The sequence below is a fragment of the Artemia franciscana genome, unplaced genomic scaffold, assembly GCF_032884065.1.
Source record: "Artemia franciscana unplaced genomic scaffold, ASM3288406v1 PGA_scaffold_30, whole genome shotgun sequence".
Classification (NCBI taxonomy): Eukaryota; Metazoa; Arthropoda; class Branchiopoda; order Anostraca; family Artemiidae; genus Artemia; species Artemia franciscana.
This window is the reverse complement of record NW_027062662.1, coordinates 429,552-449,441: the sequence shown is the minus strand read 5'-3', so window position 1 is coordinate 449,441 and position 19,890 is coordinate 429,552. Positions and strand designations below refer to the sequence as shown.

Below are 19,890 nucleotides of genomic sequence, written 5' to 3'. Positions count from 1 at the left end.
AAAAACCTTTCTCGGCCGTCGAATGGGTGAAGGCCTACTAAAGGGATAGGTACTTTCGAATTTTAGTGGAGTTGTTTCTATGTCAGTGTATGATATTCTAGAAAACTTTCCTTTTAACTCTGCTCAAAAGTTGTAGTTTGGTATACAGGATGAAGTATTATTTCTGAATATGTTTCCATTCGTTTTTTGTAACGTAATATATGCGCCTTTTATATACTGTTTCAAAGGATTTGGCCCCAACTGAATGAGTCTTGTATACATGCCTGCCTTAGCCGTTCTTGAGATATTTCTGATACGCCTTTTTGACAGCCTACATTCACGTGGTGCTTTAGATTAGGTCAACATCCCCTGGACACTCCCTGAAGCTTACCACAATACCCTAAGCATTTTTGAGGGACCAGGATCAAACCCCCTTTCCTAATCACAAGCATTATATGTGAGAAAAGGACAACTTGAAGAGCTTACATCTCTTTCTCACGGGCTCTGGGAGGCCAAGCCATCCCAGAAGGTATAGCTATTTTACATTTCAACTATTATGAATCAACAAACGTAATAGTGTTAATCGGATATCTTTGGGAGGAGAGCAGCTAAAAAGGGTTTTCTAGAGGACCGGTTGTCATCCCATTACTTTTGAGTCTTAAAAAGAGCCTTAAAATAGAGCCCGATTACTTTTGAGCATCAACAATTTTAAATTTCCAGTTAAATTTTCTAGAGTGTTACCTCAGAAAAAGCCACACAGTTACAACACAGCTACAGTGTCAAGAATGTATTCTGTGTCTGACGAGTCGGGGAATGTCTAACTGTATAGCTTAAAAGTTAGGATTGGAGTGTATTATTTTTTGAAAATAGAAAAATGAAAACCTAGAGTTGTACTTTTGTTAAAGTACTACTCTCTTTTCTATAAAGGAATTTTTAACAAAAAAGTAAATAAATGATAAGATGATCGTATCCAAGGGGGTAGGGAGTTTGACCCCCCCCCAGAAATGTTTTCCAGCTCCTAAAGAACGTAACACAAATGAATATGAACAATTTTTTGTACCCCTCCCACCAAATTTCACTGTTTAAACTGTAAAACATCGATGTAAAACGTTGTATTCACAGACAGCACTTGGTAATAAACAAAAGTCGATGAAAGCTTCCCCAGACTAAGATTTTTCCATTTCAATTTTCATCTTCTTTAATCTATCTATATATATAAAAATAAGTTGTCTGTGTGTGTGTGGGTCTGTCGGGTGACGTCATGCTTGTGTGTTGACTGACGTCATGTTTTCGACTGACGAAATTACAGACCAGAACATCGGGACACAAATGACGACCGGGACACCGGCACATAGGGAATATAAATGACGACACTCAAAGAGAAAGCGACCGGGACACAAGGAATGTTCGATTAGCAATCACCATCAACAAAGCACCGGGACACAAATGACGACCGGGACACAGGGAGTATAAATGATGACCAGGACATAAGTAAAAAAAAAAACTAAAAAAACTAAAAAAAAGGTAAAAACTACAAAAAAACTAAAAAGAAAAAAAACTAAAAACTAATAAAAAAACTAAAAAAGCTACAAAACTAAAAAAAAAAAAAAAAGAAAAAAAAATAAAAAAGGAAAAAAATGAAAAATAAAGGAGAAAAACAAAACTAAAAAAACGAATGTATATACAGACCGGGACACCGGGATACAAATGACGACCGGGACACAGGGAATATAAATGACGACCGGGACACAGGGACACGACTACAACGGAGACGCCGGCGGCACAGGGGGATATATAAATGATGACGGGGACACAGGGAATGTTCGATTAGCAATCACCATCAACAAAGCTCAAGGGCAATCATTAGAATCATGAGGTATAACTAAAAAAACTGAAAAAAGGTAAAAAACTAAAAACTAAAAAAAAAACCAATTCAAAAACGAATGTATATAAGGACCGGGACTCCGGGACACAAATGACAACCGGGACACCGGGACACAAATGACGACCGGGACACAGGGAATATAAATGACGACCGGGACATAGGGTAAAACACTAAAAACTAAAACAAAGACCAATTCAAAAACGAATGTATATACAGACCGGGACACCGGGACACAAATGACGAACACCGGGACACAAGGAATATAAATGACGCCCAGGACAGTCAAAGAGAAATCACAGACTGGGACACCGGGACACAAATGACGACCGGGACACAGGGAATATAAATGACGATCGGGACACAGGGACACTTCTACAAAGGGGACGCCGGGGGGCACAGGGGGATATATAAATGACGACGGCGACAAAGGGAATGGTCGATTAGCAATCATCATCAACAAAGCTCAAGGGCAATCATTAGAATCTTGAGGTATAGATCTGAATACGGATTGTTTTCCCACGGACCATTATATGTTGCATGTTCAAGAGTCGGTAAACCTGACAATCTTTTTATATGCACAGACAATAGGACAGCAAAGAATGTTGTATATTCGCAAGTTTTACGTAGTTAAAAACATATATATATATATATATATATATATATATATATATATATATATATATATATATATATATATATATATATATATATATATATATATATATATATATATATATATATATATATATATATATATATATATATATATATATATATTTATTTATATATATATATATATTTATATTCACAGGTGGGACATAGGGACACAACTACAATGGCGCGTAACAAGCCCCACCGCGCGCGGAACGACTTACGCGCGCGCGGGGGATTGGGGGGGGGGGCACAAAGCACCTCCCCAACAGCTAGTTTAAGCATAATGTCGACATCAGGGAGGAGCAATTATCAATCATAAATCTTGTCACCAGATATGACTATGACGTGACTCAGATATATTCTTAATAATAAAATAAGAAGCTTACTTTATGTGCATAAGAGTGCATAGAAACATGGAAATTCTTCCTGTGTCTCACTGGTCTTATGAATGCCTTTGCGGTGGAGCATCTTGAGGCTCGGCGAAGTGTACCCTGCGCAATCATGAAACCACTTTGAAATTCACCATTGCCATCTCTGTTTTCGTAGCCTATTTCCTCACCAGCTTGAACGAATGCAGTTGCTAATGGGGATCTCCAAGGTGCCTCCTGGACAGTTAGGGGACCACCTAGAAACAGATTCAATAAACTGATGGTATTTGACACTGAGACTTACAAGACTTTAATAGTAGGCTATAATAAAAGTCTTCTAAAACTGGGGGTATTCCCCTAGCTTTAAAAAAGGAAAAAAGATAAAGATCCTTCTGAGCCATTGTTGGCGCATAGGGCGTCGAGTCGACGTTTTAGTTTCTTAGTGTTTTTTACAGGGACAAGTAGCAAGATTGTCGCCCATCCTTCCTGCAGCGAGGATCAAGCCTGGGTGCTCCGTATTACCAAGCAGAGCATCAATCCACTGCTTTACAACAGGTATTTTAGAAAAGCACCAGCCTTGAAATGTTTTTTATTTATTTTTTCCAACTGCCTTTCCCTCCTCCCCTGAGTTGATTTATGCTGCCGTAAATGAATGACTGTTTCATTTACATCGGAAGCAGGTACTATCAATGATGACTGAACGCTGTCATAACCAGTCATAAATTAACGGCCATCATATTAACGGTCTTTATTGATGACTACTCGTCAATGATGACCGTTAAGGCATAATATGCCTTTGGATAAAACTAATAGAGCAAAAATAAGTTCAACGTTCTTCCGTTTTGCCAAATATCTCCTTCACAAACCACCATGGACATTGCAAATCAAGATTGACCAGCAAATATAGCGCAACCGACACAGAAATCGCAGTCTCAAAACTGACTAAAAAATATAAAAACAGTTTTATTTTTACCAGCAATTGTTTAAAGGATACTGATGGTCACCCTTTGGTTGGGGTTCTTATTTGATCTATTTTTATTTTGTCCATGTTTCTTTATTGCCTCGTAATAGATTACCATTTATTAATGTTGTCGCTAGTGTTTAATAGCGTAACTGTTCGTTTTTACTTGTTTTGCTATTTATGCTCTGCCCTTTCTTTTGTTGTTGTAGATCGGTTTTCATTTAAGTTAAGTATTTAAATAATACTAACGTGAGTAACAATTTACGGATTTTTTTGGGGGGGCAAAATATTCTTTTAATTTTAACTTTAAATATTAACTTTAATTTTTGCAATGAAAAAACCAAAAAAAAACAACAAAAAACATTTTTCAAGTGCAATACCAAAAAAAGTTTTTTGCGGATCCAGGTGGGGGTATTGGGAGTTATAAAATGTCCCCCTCCCCCCACTTGACAACAATAGAAAGGTAATAATTTTGTGGCTTATTTTTTTAATGAAAATACCAAAAAAAGTATTCAATAAGAAATTCCGTAAAAAGAAATTTTTCAAAATCTAGGAGGGGAGAAGTTTTTAAGAAAGTGGTCGAAGTGCTTCGTCCCAATTAGCATTCCCAGAATAGAGAATTGAAACCATGAGCTAAAAAATAATTTTGTCTTTGTGTTAGCTTTCTGAGACAGAGCTTCCCTCTGTCAGTAGATATAATTTTACTGTAAATATTCGGTCTATAGCGGATGCATGAACGAAGAAATAGCTAACTGCTACCCCTTTCCCCGCTCACTTAATTTGGTTCTCCTAGATGTTGAAAAAAAGTTTTGAGGGTATTTCCATTAAAAATACGTTTTTTGGTATCCACATTGACAAAACATCGAAATTTCCCCCTAGATATTAGAAGGTAAATTAACCCCCAACTCTTCATTTTGTTCAATTAGCCCCCCCCCCCTAGAAACAAGACAAATACCTGCAGAGTGAAGGAATATGGCCAGAGGGCTAAAATTACATCTACCAGTGAAAATGAGTTGACAATATCCTAATACAGCTGTAAAAATGCTTTGACAGGGTCGGACTAATATCCCGAGTGAAGTAGTTTTTTGATATCGTTAATCGAGACAGCTGATGCTGCATCCAGATAACACTTGCCACTTCGTCAACAGTAAAGACGTTATTGGGTTTTTATACACTTAAGGCAAATAATTTTGTCTTTTGGGGCTAACAGAATACAAAAATAGTCTTAGGCAAAGTTTTAGTTCTCTCCCATATCAATCCTTTCCCAAAAGACGTTTTTTTATGCCATCCGAACCTGAAAAATTCACTTTTTCCGGAGAACCATAGTTTTCTGTAGATTTTTGGTAGTTTTGATGTCATTTGTCGGATTGTGAATTTGCTAAGTCTCCCAATAAATCAGTAACACTGAGACTAACAAAGAGATTGAATTCCAGTTCTGTCTTTTGATAGATTAATTCATCATAGCACTATTGCTCATTCTTCACTTCACTTTAAGAGGGGAATCTTTTTATTTTTAAGCTGTTTCAAAGGTATTCCCTGTTTTACAATATTTTCCTATTTTTGCGTTGAACGAAATATTATATAGTGAAACATTATGAACTAACTGTTCCTCTGATTCCTCTGAATTGTACGAGTTTTGCCATTGATGGATCGCCATATCGCTAATTTTTGAAGGCCTATATTTTTTTAAGTGCCATAACAGTTAGAAACCAATTTAAAAAATCAAACCTGATATAAGATCGTGACGTGATTTTTACTTCAAGTCATTCCTGACACATATCTAGAAAATTAAAATGCAAGTCATATTAAAATTTTTGGCTAATTGTAGGCTTTCCTTCTATTTACCGGTTTCTCAAATATTGGCTTCTTTCATGACATGGCTAATGGCAATTGCCAGTGCGGTGTTACGCTTATTATTAATTGTTTGGTACTTGATAATGACATCATTGATTCAGATTGTGGGTCTTGACATAGCTTATGTTGGATCTGTTCATCACTTATCTGCTAATTTGGCGTCTTAGCGTGGTTTTGGGAAAGTGAGGGTTCAGTTTGACGTATCCGGTGGCAATTTAATCGTTTTTATAAGGAGTTAGTGATGAGAATTTCTGGTCATGACATACTTATTTATTTTACATGTAAATACATGGTGCTATACAGGGCTGCTTAGGGGAAATTGAGGTATCAATTAGATATGTCCGGTGGGTATTTAAACTGAGAATTTCTCAAACTACAAAGGTGATAATTGTAGTATTTATTTTTACCTACAAAAGTGAAAATAAAATATGTTTTGTTCCCTAGATCAATTTTAGATCATCCATACCTGAAAAAAGTGAGATTTTGGCTGACCTAACCTAGGAAGTTTTTAAACAGCAGTACATTTTCGCTTGTATTACCTTTTTAAACCGAAAAAATGGGGAAACTAATAGCAAAATATCAGCAACACATTTCGTCCAGAAAAATTCAAACATTAACAAGACAAGAGATAATTAAATTCATTGACAAAAACAACACTTACATCAGCTTTCAACAACCATTAGAGAAACCCACTGGGTTGTATGTGATGGTTGTTTCCATCCTTATAATCTACTTATCATATACTCACACTGCTAATTCGCAATTAATGATCTTCTAATTCTCAAAAGACAAATGAACTTTCAAAGGAAAACTATACTTTCTTTAGGTGTTTGGTGCCACATCTTTAATACACTTTTAGCTGATTTTTTACCGCAGCTTTTTTCAAAAACTAGCACCTGCTGCAACTGAAAACTACACATCTACAAATAGAGTTTTTTGTCACTAAAAATGGTATCAGGATTTTTCCTCAGTTTTTAGTTGTATATGGCTGTGTTAATGTCAACTTAACTAACTCAATTAGATTGTATTTCCACTATGATTAGTACCATAAAGTATGAAAAAAGATACATCGCAATTGCAAAATTTTTTTTTCAGAGGTTCCTCTGAATTAAATTTCCAATTCCTTAGAGGTTTTTCTAAGCATCAAGTCAGGGAGAATAAATTGTCACAGCTACATACACACGGATTTCCTTTGTTAGAAACTTGGCGAAAGAAGCATTTGGCGACAACACACCCTATATTCGCACAGAGCATGGATCGGTGGATAACTGCTACAGATTGCGTTTTTCAGAGGAACGCGTGCATCTATACCCGCTCATCCTTGCGGTGTTCCACAAGACTCGTGTGTAGAAAAATCCATCGTATTCGGTTATAACACGCGCGGGTTGCGGAAGAAAAGAAGATGGGAGACATTGAAAGGCTGATATTAGCTGTAAAATTTCGTCAAATAATACGTGGACGAAAGTCATCCTGACCATGAAAGATCGAATTTAATTTAGGAGGCCTGGGGAGGAAATCTCGAGATAGATGAATTCACTAGTTAGGATATGGCGAAAAGCGCAGTGGACTGTTTTTAACAACAAGCTATCCACCAAAGTATGACTAAAGCTCACAATCCATTACCTTTCTGTGTTCCCACCCTTTTTTTACAATTGCAACTTTAGTTTCGGTCATTTTGGTCTAATAGCCCAGCCTAGGCTATGTAGGTCTAGAATTTGAATTGTAGCTGGGCCACAGTCATGGCGAAGACGCAATTTCCAATGTCAGATATAAGTACAGAGTGATGCAGTTCAATAGTAACCGAAACTCTAAAAAACAGAAATTTTATATCAATTGATGTATCAAAAGATTCGGATTATTATTTTGATTCCAAATACATAAGATTCATTATGTTTAGTGCTACTTATCAAAAGCTACGAGCCTAAGAAAATTTGCCTGATTTTCGAGAAAGAAGAGAAACATCCTCCGAGAGTCAATGAATCCTAATGAAATCACACCATCAGATTCAGCGTATCTGAGAACCCTGATGTTGACTTTTCAAGCTCCCATCTGCAAAAATGTGGAATTTTCTATTTTATTGCCAGAAGAAACATCACGAATGCACGTTTAATCATTTGTTTGTTTTCTTCAGGGTTGATCGCCCCAAAACAATAGTCCTAAATATCGACAAAGGGCTCATTCGACCGTAAATTAAAAGTTCTACCGCTCTTTTAAAGAAACTAAAAAGATTAGAGGACCCAACTGGCCCTCGTCCCACTTACCTTTTTTTTTCTAAAATTTATCGGATCAAAATTCCTAGACAGCCATTTTGTTCAGCATAGTATAAAAGCCCAGTAACCATGTTTTTAAGGATAACATAAACCCCCACACCCTCGGGGAAAGCTATGTAAGTCAGAAAATTTGCCCATTATTCACGTATAGTATTTCTTATGGGGAAGTATACAGACATTTTTCGGGGAGAAAGGAGAATTCTCTTCTGGGGGGATTTTCTAAGGGATAATTTTCCATGGGAAGGGAAGTTTCCCGGGATGAACTTTCCAAAGGAAAGTCTTTACTGGGGGAATTTGCCAGGATTCCTATGCAAAATTCTTTTTTCATTTTTCTTTCTCTTTAGCAACTAGATTTTATATTTGGAAAAAATAAGGGGAATTGTCCGGGGAAATATTTATCGAGTTGGAATTGTCTTAAGCATCTTCCCGTAAAATATTACATATTTTATGGGTTATTGGGAAGTATATAGATATTTTTCTGATGGGTATATTTTCGGCGCGGGAGCGGTTATTTTATATGGGGAGATTTTCACATTGGGAGGGTAGGTGCTGAAAGTGAGCTTTCCAGAGTAAATTTCACAGGGGGAAAACTTTGCCAAAATATTATGCAAATTCCTTTTTTATTTTTCATGTATGGTGAGCCAAATTCGAACCTGCATTTGTTGAAAAACATTTAGCGACATTAAATCTTAAAACGAACAGAAATGATTCCGTATATGAAAGGGGTGGTCCCCTCCACAACAACTCACTCTTGACGCTAAAATCTGACTCTCTGACACCCCCTAAAAGTCATAGAATCTTAACGAAAATCACACCATGACATTCAGCGTATCAGAGAACCCAATAGCAAAAATATCAAGCTCCTATCTACAAAAATGTGGAATTTCGTATTTTTTTTTGCCAGAAGACAGATCACGGGTGCGTGTTTATTTGTTTTTTTTTTCCCAGGGGTCATCGTATCGACTAAGTGGTCCTAGAATGTCGCAAGAGTGCTCATTCTAACGGAAATGAAAATTTCTAGTGCCCTTTTTAAATGACCAAAAAAATTGGAGGGCACCTAGGCCCCCTCCCACGCTTATTTTTTCCCCAAAGTCAACGGATCAAAATTTTGAGATAGCCATTTTGTTCCGCAGAGTCGAAAACCATGATAACTATGTCCTTGGGGATGACGTAATCCCCCACAGTCCCTGGGGGAGGGGCTGTAAGTTAAAAAATCTGACCAGTGTTTACATACAGTAATGGTTATTGGGAAGTGCACAGACGTTTTCAGGGGGATTTTTTTGGTTTGGGGGTCGGTTTGAGGGGAGGGGGCTATGTGGGAGGATCTATCCTTGGAGGAAAACAATGAAAAAATAAACATGAACAAAGTTTTTTCGATTGAAAGTAAAGAGTAGCATTAAAGCTTAAAACAAACAGAGATTATTACGCATATGAGGGGTTCTAAAAATACTTTTTTAGAGCGAGTAAAAAACACTTTTTTACTTGGGACACAACATAATATTTAGTGTAAACAGCGAGGTATTAACGAGGGGACACGCCCCCTCATATACATAATTAAGTTTCGTATATTTTTTACTAATAAAAATGTTCGGTAAAAATTTAAAGTTCTAGTTACCTTTTTAAGTAACCGAAAAGTTGGAGGGCAACTAGGCCTCCTTCCCCACCACTTATTTCTCAAAATCGTCTGATCAAAACTAAGAGAAAGCCACTTAGCCAAAAAAAAATTAATACACAAATTTCATTTTAATAACTTATATGCGGAGAGCCAAAATCAAACATGCATTAATTCATAAAAGTTCAGAAATTAAATTAAAAAAAAAACTAGTTTTTTTAACTGAATGTAAGGAGCGACATTAAAACTTAAAACGAACAAAAATTACACCGTATATGAAATGGGTTGTCTCCTCCGCAATCCCTCGCTCTTTGCGCTAAAGTTTGACTCTTTGCCACAATTCTACTTTTTAGAACTATTGCCAACTTTAGCGTAAAGAGCGAGGCGTTGAGGAAGGGACAACCCATTTCATATACGGTTCAATTTTTGTAAGTTTTAATGTCGCTCCTTACTTTCAGTTAAAAAAAACTATTTTTTTTTATTTAATCGTCAAAAGAAGTAAGCGGAAAATTTTCTTGTTTACGGTCAAACGGTTGCAACACCTAATTGGTGTGTATGCAATCTTCGAGCAATACAACATACAAAAAGAATAGTGTGACATCTTTGTCAATAGGGCGGGCTATTGAAATTTCAGCTAGTGGGATTATATAAAAGATTTCATAATAATAAAATGGATGCTATTGATGTGACAATAGTCAGCTATAGGGATAAATGTAGCAGAATACAACAGTCTAATTTGTTTTTTCAAACAGTTCGTGGTAACGAACTGTAGTAAAGAGCGACCCGGCTCAATAGTAAACGAAAGTCTAAAAATCGGAATTTTGATGCTAAAAGATGCATCAAAAGAATCGGATTTTCATGCTGATTTTAAATATATAGGTTTCATCAAATTTAATCTTTTTCATCAAAAGTTACGAGCCTGAGAAAATTGTACCTTATTTTGGAAAGATAGGGGAAATACCCCCTAAAAGTCTTATAATCTTAACGAAAATCACACCATCGCATTCAGCAAATAAGAGAACCCTATAGCAAAAATTTCAAGCTCCTATCTACAAAAATGTGGAATTTCGTATTTTTTTTGCCAGAAGACAGATCACGGATGCGTGCTTATTTGTTTGTTTGTTTTTTTTTCCCAGGGGTCATCGTATCGACCAGGTGGTCCTAGAATGTCGCAAGACGGCTCATTATAATGGAAATGTAAAGTTCTAGTTCCCTATTTAAGTGACCAAAAAAATTGGAGGGCACTTAGGCCCCCTCCCACGCTTATTTTTCCCCAAAGTCAACGGATCAAAATTTTGAGATAGCCAATTTGTTCCGCATAGTCGAAAACCATAATAACTATGTCTTTGGGGATGACTTACTCCCCCATAGTCCCTGGGGGAGGGGCTTCAAGTTACAAACTTTGGCCAGTGTTTACATACAGTAATGGTTATTGGGAAGTGTACAGACGTTTTCAGAGGGATTCTTTTGGTTTGGGGGGTTGGGTCGAGGGGAGGGGGCTATGTGGGAGTATCTTTCCTTGGAGGAATATGTCATGGGGGAAGAGAAACTCAATGAAAAGGGCACAGGATTTTCTAGCATTACTATAAAAAAAAAACAGTGAAAAAATAAACATGAATAAGTTTTTTCAATTGAAAGTAAGGAGTAGCATTAAAACTAAAAACGAACAGAGATTATTAAGCATATGAGGGGTTCTGAAAATACTTTAGCATAAAGAGCGAGGAATTTAGGAGGAGATAAGTAGCCTACATCGCTCTTTATGCTAAAGTATTTTTTAGTAATTTAGTAAACTACTTACTCTACGGCTTTCTGATTCAGGGGTCATTCTTAAAGAATTGGGACAAAACTTCAGATTTAGTATAAAGAGCGAGGTATTAACGAGGGGACAAACCTCCTCATATACATAATAAAAATATAAGAATACAAAAGTTTTTACGTAAGTTAATTCTTAAATAACGTACATTTTTTACTAATAAAAGCGTTTGTTAAAAATTAAAAGTCTAGTTGCCTTTTTAAGTAACTCAAAAAATTGGAGGGCTACTACGCCTCCTTTCCCACTCCTTATTTCTCAAAATCGTCTGATCAAAATTAAAAGAAAGCCATTTAGCCAAAAAGAGAATTAGTATGCAAATTTCATTTTAATAATTTATGTGCGGAGAGCCAAAATCGAACATGCATTAATTCAAAAACGTTCAGAAATTAAATACAAAACTAGTTTTTTAAAGGAGCGACATTAAAACTTAAAACGAACAGAAATTACTCAGTACATGAAATGGGTTTTCCCCTCCGCAATCCCTCGCTCTTTACGCTAAAGTTTGACTCTTTGCCACAATTTTAATTTTTAAAACAATTAAAAACTTTAGCGTAAAGAGCGAGGGATTGCGGAGGGGAAAACCCATTTCATATACGGAGTAACTACTGTTCGTTTTAAGTTTTAATGTCGCTCCTTACTTTCAGTGAAAAAAACTAGGTTTTTTTTTATTTAGTCTGTTTAAAAAGACGGTTTTGTAGCGTAACTAATTATTTGAAGTCCTAGCAATATAAATACACATGCATAACTTACATGCGTGGCTAGGGGTATAGCTCTAACATTTTTATTGGGAGGAGGGAGGGAAAGAGGGGTTCTCCATCCGGAAAGTCAAGGGGCATAGGCTGTATATTAATTTTCATAAAAAGTATTGAGGGAGGCAACTGCTCCCCTTCGAAACGACACCTCTGTATGTGGCAGCGTTTTTCTTTTGTTATAGCAATCAGGGAAGTTACAGGTTCTAGAGCTATATAACGAAATATCTTTTTCTCCCATATTCTGCTGATTTTTCACACACGCTCTTTATTTTCAAACTCGGCACCCGGTTAGCGTAAATCTACATTACTAATCTACATTACATAACATCTACATCTACATCTACATTACATAAGGAGGTTTTTTTCATTTAAAATAAAGTTCTCGGTTTATTGGTTTTTACAGACACATTTAGTAGTGTGAATTTCTACTTAACCTGTTTAAAGAATCGAATTTTATTTTTAGTGTCGTTTTTACTTCAACATACCCTCTCCAGAATTAATGACAATGTCTATAGTTTCTACACGGGGGCAGTGGCGGGGGGCGCGGCTGGTGCCCTCCTAAAATAGTGGTGGATTTAGGGATAATATTATGGTGCCATATTAAATATGATATTTTTTGTAGATGGTGAACAGCTTTTCACTTTCTTTTATGGCAGGGTGGTTTCTATAACTTACTGTTTTTTGTATCAATATTTTTCAATCATTTTAAATTCAACAAATTTATTAGAACTTTAACCCTCAGCAGATTTTAGATTAAATCTACGACCATTTCCACAGCCTACCTACGCGTATAATCGTTGAGGTTCCCTTTAAATTGCTGGCATTTCTTTGTTCACAAGTTCATCGGAGTAAAATATTTTGTGCCCCCCGCTAAAAAAAAAAATGCTGGATCCGCCCCTGAATGAGTGTGGGAATTACATTAAAATTTACTACCCGAAATTATGGTTTCCGTTGAAACCGAAGCGCGTTCAACTAATCAAACAGTTCGTGGTAACGAACTGTAGTAAGGAGCGACCCGGCTCAATAGTAACCAAAACTAAAAAAAATTGAATTTTTATACCAATAGCTACATCAAAAGAATCGCATTTTAATGCTGATTTTAAATATATAAGTTTCATCAAGTTTGGTCTTACCGATCAAAAGTTACGAGCCTGAGAAAATTTGCCTTATTTTAGAAAATAGGGGGAAACACCCCATAAAAGTCATAGAATCTTAACGAAAATCACACCATCAGATTCAGCATATCAGAGAACCCTTCAAGCTCCTATCTATAAAAATGTGGAATTTTGTATTTTTTGCCAGAAGGCAGATCACGGAAGCGTGTTTATCCGTGTGTTTGTTTTTTGTTTTGTTTTTTCCCAGGGGTGATCGTATCGACCCAGTGGCCCAAGAATGTTGCGAGAGGGCTCATTCTAACAGAAATGAAAAGTTCTAGTACCCTTTTTAAGTGACCAAAATGAATTGGAGGGCACCTACGCCCCCCCCCACGCTAATTATTTTGCCAAAGCCATCGGATCAAAATTCTGAGATAGCCATTTTTTTCAGCGTAGTCGAAAAACCTTGTAACTATGTCTTCGGGGACGACTTACTCCCCCACAGTCCCCGTGGGAGGGGCTACAAGTTACAAACTTTGACCAGTGCATACATATAGTAATGGGTATTGGGAAGTGTACAGACGTTTTCAAGGGGATTTTTTGGGTGGGGAGGGGTTGAGAAGAGATGGATATGTTGGGGGAACTTCCCATCAAGGAATTTGTCATGGGGGAAGAAAATTTCCATGAAGGGAGCGCAGGTTTTTCTAGCATTATTTAAAAAAACAATGAAAAAATAAATATGAAAAAACATTTTCAACTGGAATTAAGAAGCTGCATTAAAACTAAAAACGAACAGAAATTGTTATACTTATGAGGGGCTCACCTCCTCCTAATACCTCTCTCTTTACGCTAAAGTATGTTTAGTAATTTCAACTATTTATTCTACGGCTTTTGTGATTCAGGGGTCATTCTTAATGAATTGGGACAAAATTTAAGCTTTAGTGTAAAGAGCGAGGTACTGACGAGGGGGTGAATCCCCTCATATATGTAATAAAGACATGAGAATACAAAAGTTTTATTTACTAATAAAAACATTCGTAAAAAATTAACAGTTCTAGTTGCCTTCTAAAGTACAAAAAATCGGAGTGCAACTAGGCTTCCCCCCCTCCCACTCCTTTTTTTCTCAAAATCACTCGATCAAAACTATGAGAAAGCCATTAGCCAAAAAATAAATATGCAAATTTCGTAAATATGCAAACAGAGCCAAAATCAAAACATGCATTGATTCAAACACGTTCAGAAATTAAATATAAAAAAACAAGTTCCTACTTGTTTTTAGTTGTTAGTAGTTTTTACGCTCTTTACGTTAAAGTTTTTACTGTTTTGAAAAATAGAGTTAAGAGAAAGAGTCAAACTTTAGTGTAAAGAGCGGAGCGTTGATGAGGAAGCAGCCCCTTTCATATACGAAGTAATTTCTTTTCGTTTTAAATTTTAATGTCGCTCCTTACTTTCAGTTAAAAAAAAATTGTCTTTTTATTTAATCAAGAAAAGCAATGAGAGCTTTGATGACAAATTTAATTTATGTTGAGAGCTTATAAGAAAAAACATAAGTAAAGTAGAATAAATTAAATATCCCAAAGATAGTGGATATGCTAAATACTTCGTTGTAACGCACTGTAAGTAAGGCGGGCACTGGGCCAGCATTAACAAAGACTCTAAAAATTGGTTTTGATAGCAATATATAAATAGGAAAGTCAAATCTTCATGGTGATTTCAAATATATAAAATTGATCAAGATTAAAGTTATCAATCAAAAGCTCTGAGCCTGAAAAAAATTGCTTGATTTTTTCTACGAAAAGGGGGAAGACATCCCCAAAAAGACGTGTCACCTTAATAAAACTCGGATTCGCACATATTGGATTGGATTCTGCATATAAGAAAAGCCTATTTTGGGAGTTTCAAGCTCCAAATTTGCCAAAGATCGTCCTTTATGGCCAACCACCTAGACCCATAAGAAAGCAGGTTTCCAGCAGATTGGGGTGGAGGGGGTTGGTGTTAGGAAGGATGTGAGATTAACGGGAACTTCCTAAAAGGGCGTAAAGAGGGAGGTTTTAACAGATTGGGATAGAGGAGGAGCATGCTTAGCTGTATTGGCCCCATATGGCTTGGGACTGCAATGAGTAGTTATTAACAGTAGCAGTGATAATAATACTAGCATTAAAACTGCATAGGCTCACCTGTTCCGTGATATGGAGTTGCCGCTAAGTATGGATTCCGGTTATCTTCAGACTTAAGAAAATAGGGTAAAACACTGTTATAGTCCCAGCCTTCATTGCCCATAGCAGCCCAGCTGTCGTAGTCTCTTCGATTTCCTCGGACATATAACATGTAGTTTAAAACGGAACTTCCTCCAAGAACTTTACCCCTCGGCCAGTTACATCTTCTACCTTGAAAAAAACAACAGCATTTTTCCATAACACTTTATAAAGGCACACGCGCGTGTTTTGTGTGCTGGGGGGGAGTTATATAAATACAAATAGTGTTTAATAGCTTTATTATAGGAACACACAGATCTTGGAAACTTTTGGATTTTGGAGGGCCCATGCGTCAAGATGTCTCATAGGAACTTATTTAAACGATTATACCCATTCTTATCGGCCCTGTGGCAGTTGGGCTCAAATCCTGGGCACCGTATGTCCAAGCACAGATTAAGTCAGTCCTCTACAATAGGTAAAAATGTAGGGTCATACACATGGTTATACGTTTTTTCGCTGTTAATCGTTTTTGTTTATTTATAATACGCCGTACTTTGTGTTTTTTATACTTTTACGGGTAACAAAGTTCATCCATTCATAAGAGATCGATTCGTCTTCGATCAAGCACCTATATTGCATATAAATGCATATAATTTATATGCATTAGCGTATAGATCCGCACAAATCACTAAATAGGAGGTTTGTGGACCTTCAAAAAGAATTTTTAAAGCTCAAAGTTGTCAGCTCTCCAAAATAAGTGCTTCAGATCAATTTAGAAGAGGGGGAGGATATTGCACCCATCCTTCATTTATCAGAATGAAGAGACCTCCAATAGTCTAAATTAGGATAACTTTGTCCCTTCCCTTTTATACTTTGAAAAATACCTTCTTATTTCTATTTCATAGCCATTTTCTATTTTAGCTACGTGTTATATGCCTACCGAACCTCGGTGACGCAGTGCAAAACTGAGTTGGTTTCTGAATTTATAAAAAACTAGCTGTTGGGGTGGCGCTTCGTGCCAGCCCAACACCTAGTTGGTGGGGGCGTTTTCGGCCGTTACCACGATCCCCCCGCGCGTGTAAGTCGTTACGCGCCATATTAGTTACGCGCCATTGTAGTTGTGTCCCTGTGTCCCACCTGTGAATATAGATAGATATATATATATATATTTTTAACTACATAATACTTGCGAATATACAACATTCTTGGCTGTCCCATTGTCTTCGCATATAAATAGATTGCCAGGTTTACCGACTCTTGAACATGCAACATATAATTGTCCATGGGAAAAACAATCTGTTTTCCGGTCTATACCTCATTATTCTAATGATTGCCAATGAGCTTTGTTGATGGTGATTGCTAATCGAACATTCCCTGTGTCCCTGTCGTCATTTATATATCCCCGCGTGCCCCACGGCGTCCCCTTTGTTGTTGTTTCCCTGTTTCCCGGTCGTCATTTGTGTACCGGTGTCCCAGTCTGTAATTTCTCTTTGAGTGTCGCGGTCGTCATTTGTATTCCCTGTGTCCCTGTGTCCCGGTCGTCATTTGTGTTCCGGTGTCCCGGTCTGTAATTTCTCTTTGAGTGTCCTGGTCGTCATTTATATTCCCTGTGTCCCGGTCGTCATTTGTGTCCCGGTGCTTTGTTGATGGTGATTGCTAATCGAACATTCCTTTTGTCCCGGTCGCTTTCTCTTTGAGTGTCTCGGTCGTCATTTGTGTCCCGATGTGCCGGTCTGTAAATTCGTCAGTCGACAAATATGACGTCAGTCGACACACAAACATGGCGTCACTCGACACACAGACACCTTAATTTTATATATATGGATACAGAAAAAATGGCTAGGTATAGCCTCAACCGGTCTCAACACAAAGCAAATTATTTTACTTGCTTTACTAGCTCTTTTCCCATCTTCTAAATACATTTCTATAAAAACCGTAAGTGACACCAGTTTAAATCGCAAAAGTACACCGATTTTCAGACTTTGTGACTGGAAGAGAAACGGGTTACGTAGTACTTCCAGTACCCCTCTCTCCACAAGCAAACCCTTTTACCGTCAGCCTTCAAGGAGAAAGGCAGAAAGGTTGGATTTCATTTAAACCATGATCAGACAAGTATTTTCTACCTGTACGATTTGAGAACCAGAGTGGATCAATAATTAAACTTCAACTTTAACCTTCAACTTCTTCTTCCCACCATCAACTTTTCAGCAAAAGGGTTGGAGAGGGTTTCAGCAAAAGAGCAACTGAGCTACTGTATTTGTATCGGATTAACTGCTAAGGTCTTGACTGCTAAGGTCCCTGCGTCGGCCCTGTAGTGCATTCCTGCAGCATGGTTCGATCTCTGGGTCCCCTATTACCACGCTAAGGTCAAACCCACTGCGCCAACACAGGTAGTTATATAACTGAGATACTTCGGCTTGAATAAATTCGTTTTTGAACTGGTATGTGATGAAATGATTCAGACGTCATATGCGGACAGTGATGTCACTCGACAGACACACAGACAACTTATTTTTATATACATGGATATCTATATATATAAAAATAAGTTGTTTGTTTGTGTGTCTGTCTGTCTGTCCGCATATGACGTCTGAATTAATTCATCATATACAATTTCAAAAACGAATGTATTCAAGCCGAAGTAGCTGAATTGGTAAAGCTTTATGTTCCAGGTTCTAGGTCCGAGAGGTTCCAGGTTCGAACCTTGGCTTTAGCATTAATACAAAAGAAGAAAAAAAAAACTAAAAAAGGCAAAAACTACAAAAAAACTAAAAAGAAAATACTAAAAAACTAAAAAAGCTAAAAAACTAAAAAAAACTAAAAAAAGATAAAGAACTAAAAAAGAAAAAAGACTAAAAAAAACTAAAAAAGGTAAAAGCTACAAAAAAACTAAAAAGAAAAAAAACTAAAAAACTAAAAACTGAAAAAGAAAAAAAAACTAAAAAAGGAGAAAAACTGAAAAATAAAGGAGAAAAATAAAACTAAAAACCAAGACACAGGGAATATAAATGACAACCGGGACACTCAAAGAGAAATTACAGACTGGGACACTGGGACACAAATAACGACCGGGAGATATAAATGACGACCGGAACACTCAAAGATAAATTACAGACCGGGACACCGGGACACAAATGACGACCGGGACATAGGGACACAGAAAATATAAATGACGAGCGGGACGCTCAAAGAGAAATCAAACAGTTCGTGGTAACGAACTGTAGTAAGGAGCGACCCGGCTCAATAGTAACCAAAACTCTAAAAAATGGAATTTTGATACCAATACCTACATCAAAAGAATCGCATTTTAATGCTGATTTTCAATATATAAGTTTCATCATGTTTAGTCTTATCCATCAAAAGTTACGAGCCTGAGAAAATTTGCGTTATTTTAGAAAATAGGGGGAACACCCCCTAAAAGTCATAGAATCTTAACGAAAATAACACCATCAGATTCAGCGTATCAGAAAACCCTACTGTTGAACTTTCAAGGTCCTATCTACAAAAATGTGGAATTTTGTATTTTTTGCCAGAAGGCAGATCACAGATGCGTGTTTATTTGTTTTTTTGTTTGTTTTTTTCCCCAGGGGTGATCGTATCGACCCAGTTGTCCTAGAATGTTGCAAGAGGGCTCATTCTAACGGAAATGAAAAGTTCTAGTGCCCTTTTTAAGTGACCAAACAAATTGGAGGGCACCTAGGCCCCCTCCCACGCTAATTATTTTACCAAAGTCAACGAATCAAAATTCTGAGATAGCCATGATATTCAGCGTAGTCGAAAAACCTTATAACTATGTCTTTGGGGACGACTCACTCCCCCACACTCCCCATGGGAGGGGCAACAAGTTACAAACTTTGACCAATGCTTTAATATAGTAATGGTTATTGGGAAGTGTACAGGCGTTTTCAGGAGGATTTTTTTGGTTGGGGAGGGGTTGAGAAGAGGGGGATATGCTGGGGGAACTTTCCATCGATAATTTGTCATGGGGGAAGAAAATCTCCATGAAGGGAGCGCAGGATTTACTAGCATTATTCAAAAACACAATGAAAAAATAAATATGAAAAAGTTCTTTCAGCTGGAAGTATGGAACAGTATTAAAACTTAAAACAAACAGAAATTATTACCCATTTGAGGGGCTCACCTCCTCCTAATACCTCGCTCTTTACGTTAAAGTATTTTTAGTAATTTCAACTATTTATTCTACGGCTTTTGTGATTCTGGGGTCATTCTTAATGAATTGGGACAAAATTTAAGCTTTAGTGTAAAGAGCGAGGATCTGACAAGGGGGCAAACCCCCTCATATATGTAATAAAAATATGAGAATACAAAAGTTCTTTACGTAACCTAATTTACAAGATACGTAAATCTTTTACTAATAAAAATATTCGTAAAAAATTAAAAGTTCTAGTTGCCTTTTTAATTAACCAAAAAATCGGAGGGCAACTAGGCTTCC

General features: G+C 36.9%; 1 protein-coding gene across 1 annotated transcript in view; it reads right to left on the bottom strand.

The window, feature by feature from the left end:
- Window positions 1-19,890, bottom strand: part of LOC136041574 (glucose dehydrogenase [FAD, quinone]-like) — a 96,134-nt gene that overhangs the window by 29,776 nt on the left and 46,468 nt on the right. The window contains exons 4-5 of the mRNA XM_065726267.1: window positions 15,420-15,629; window positions 2,905-3,143 (exon numbers count right to left, since the gene is read on the bottom strand). Coding sequence (XP_065582339.1) covers window positions 2,905-3,143; window positions 15,420-15,629 — 449 coding nt within the window. The remainder of the gene's footprint in view (window positions 1-2,904; window positions 3,144-15,419; window positions 15,630-19,890) is intronic.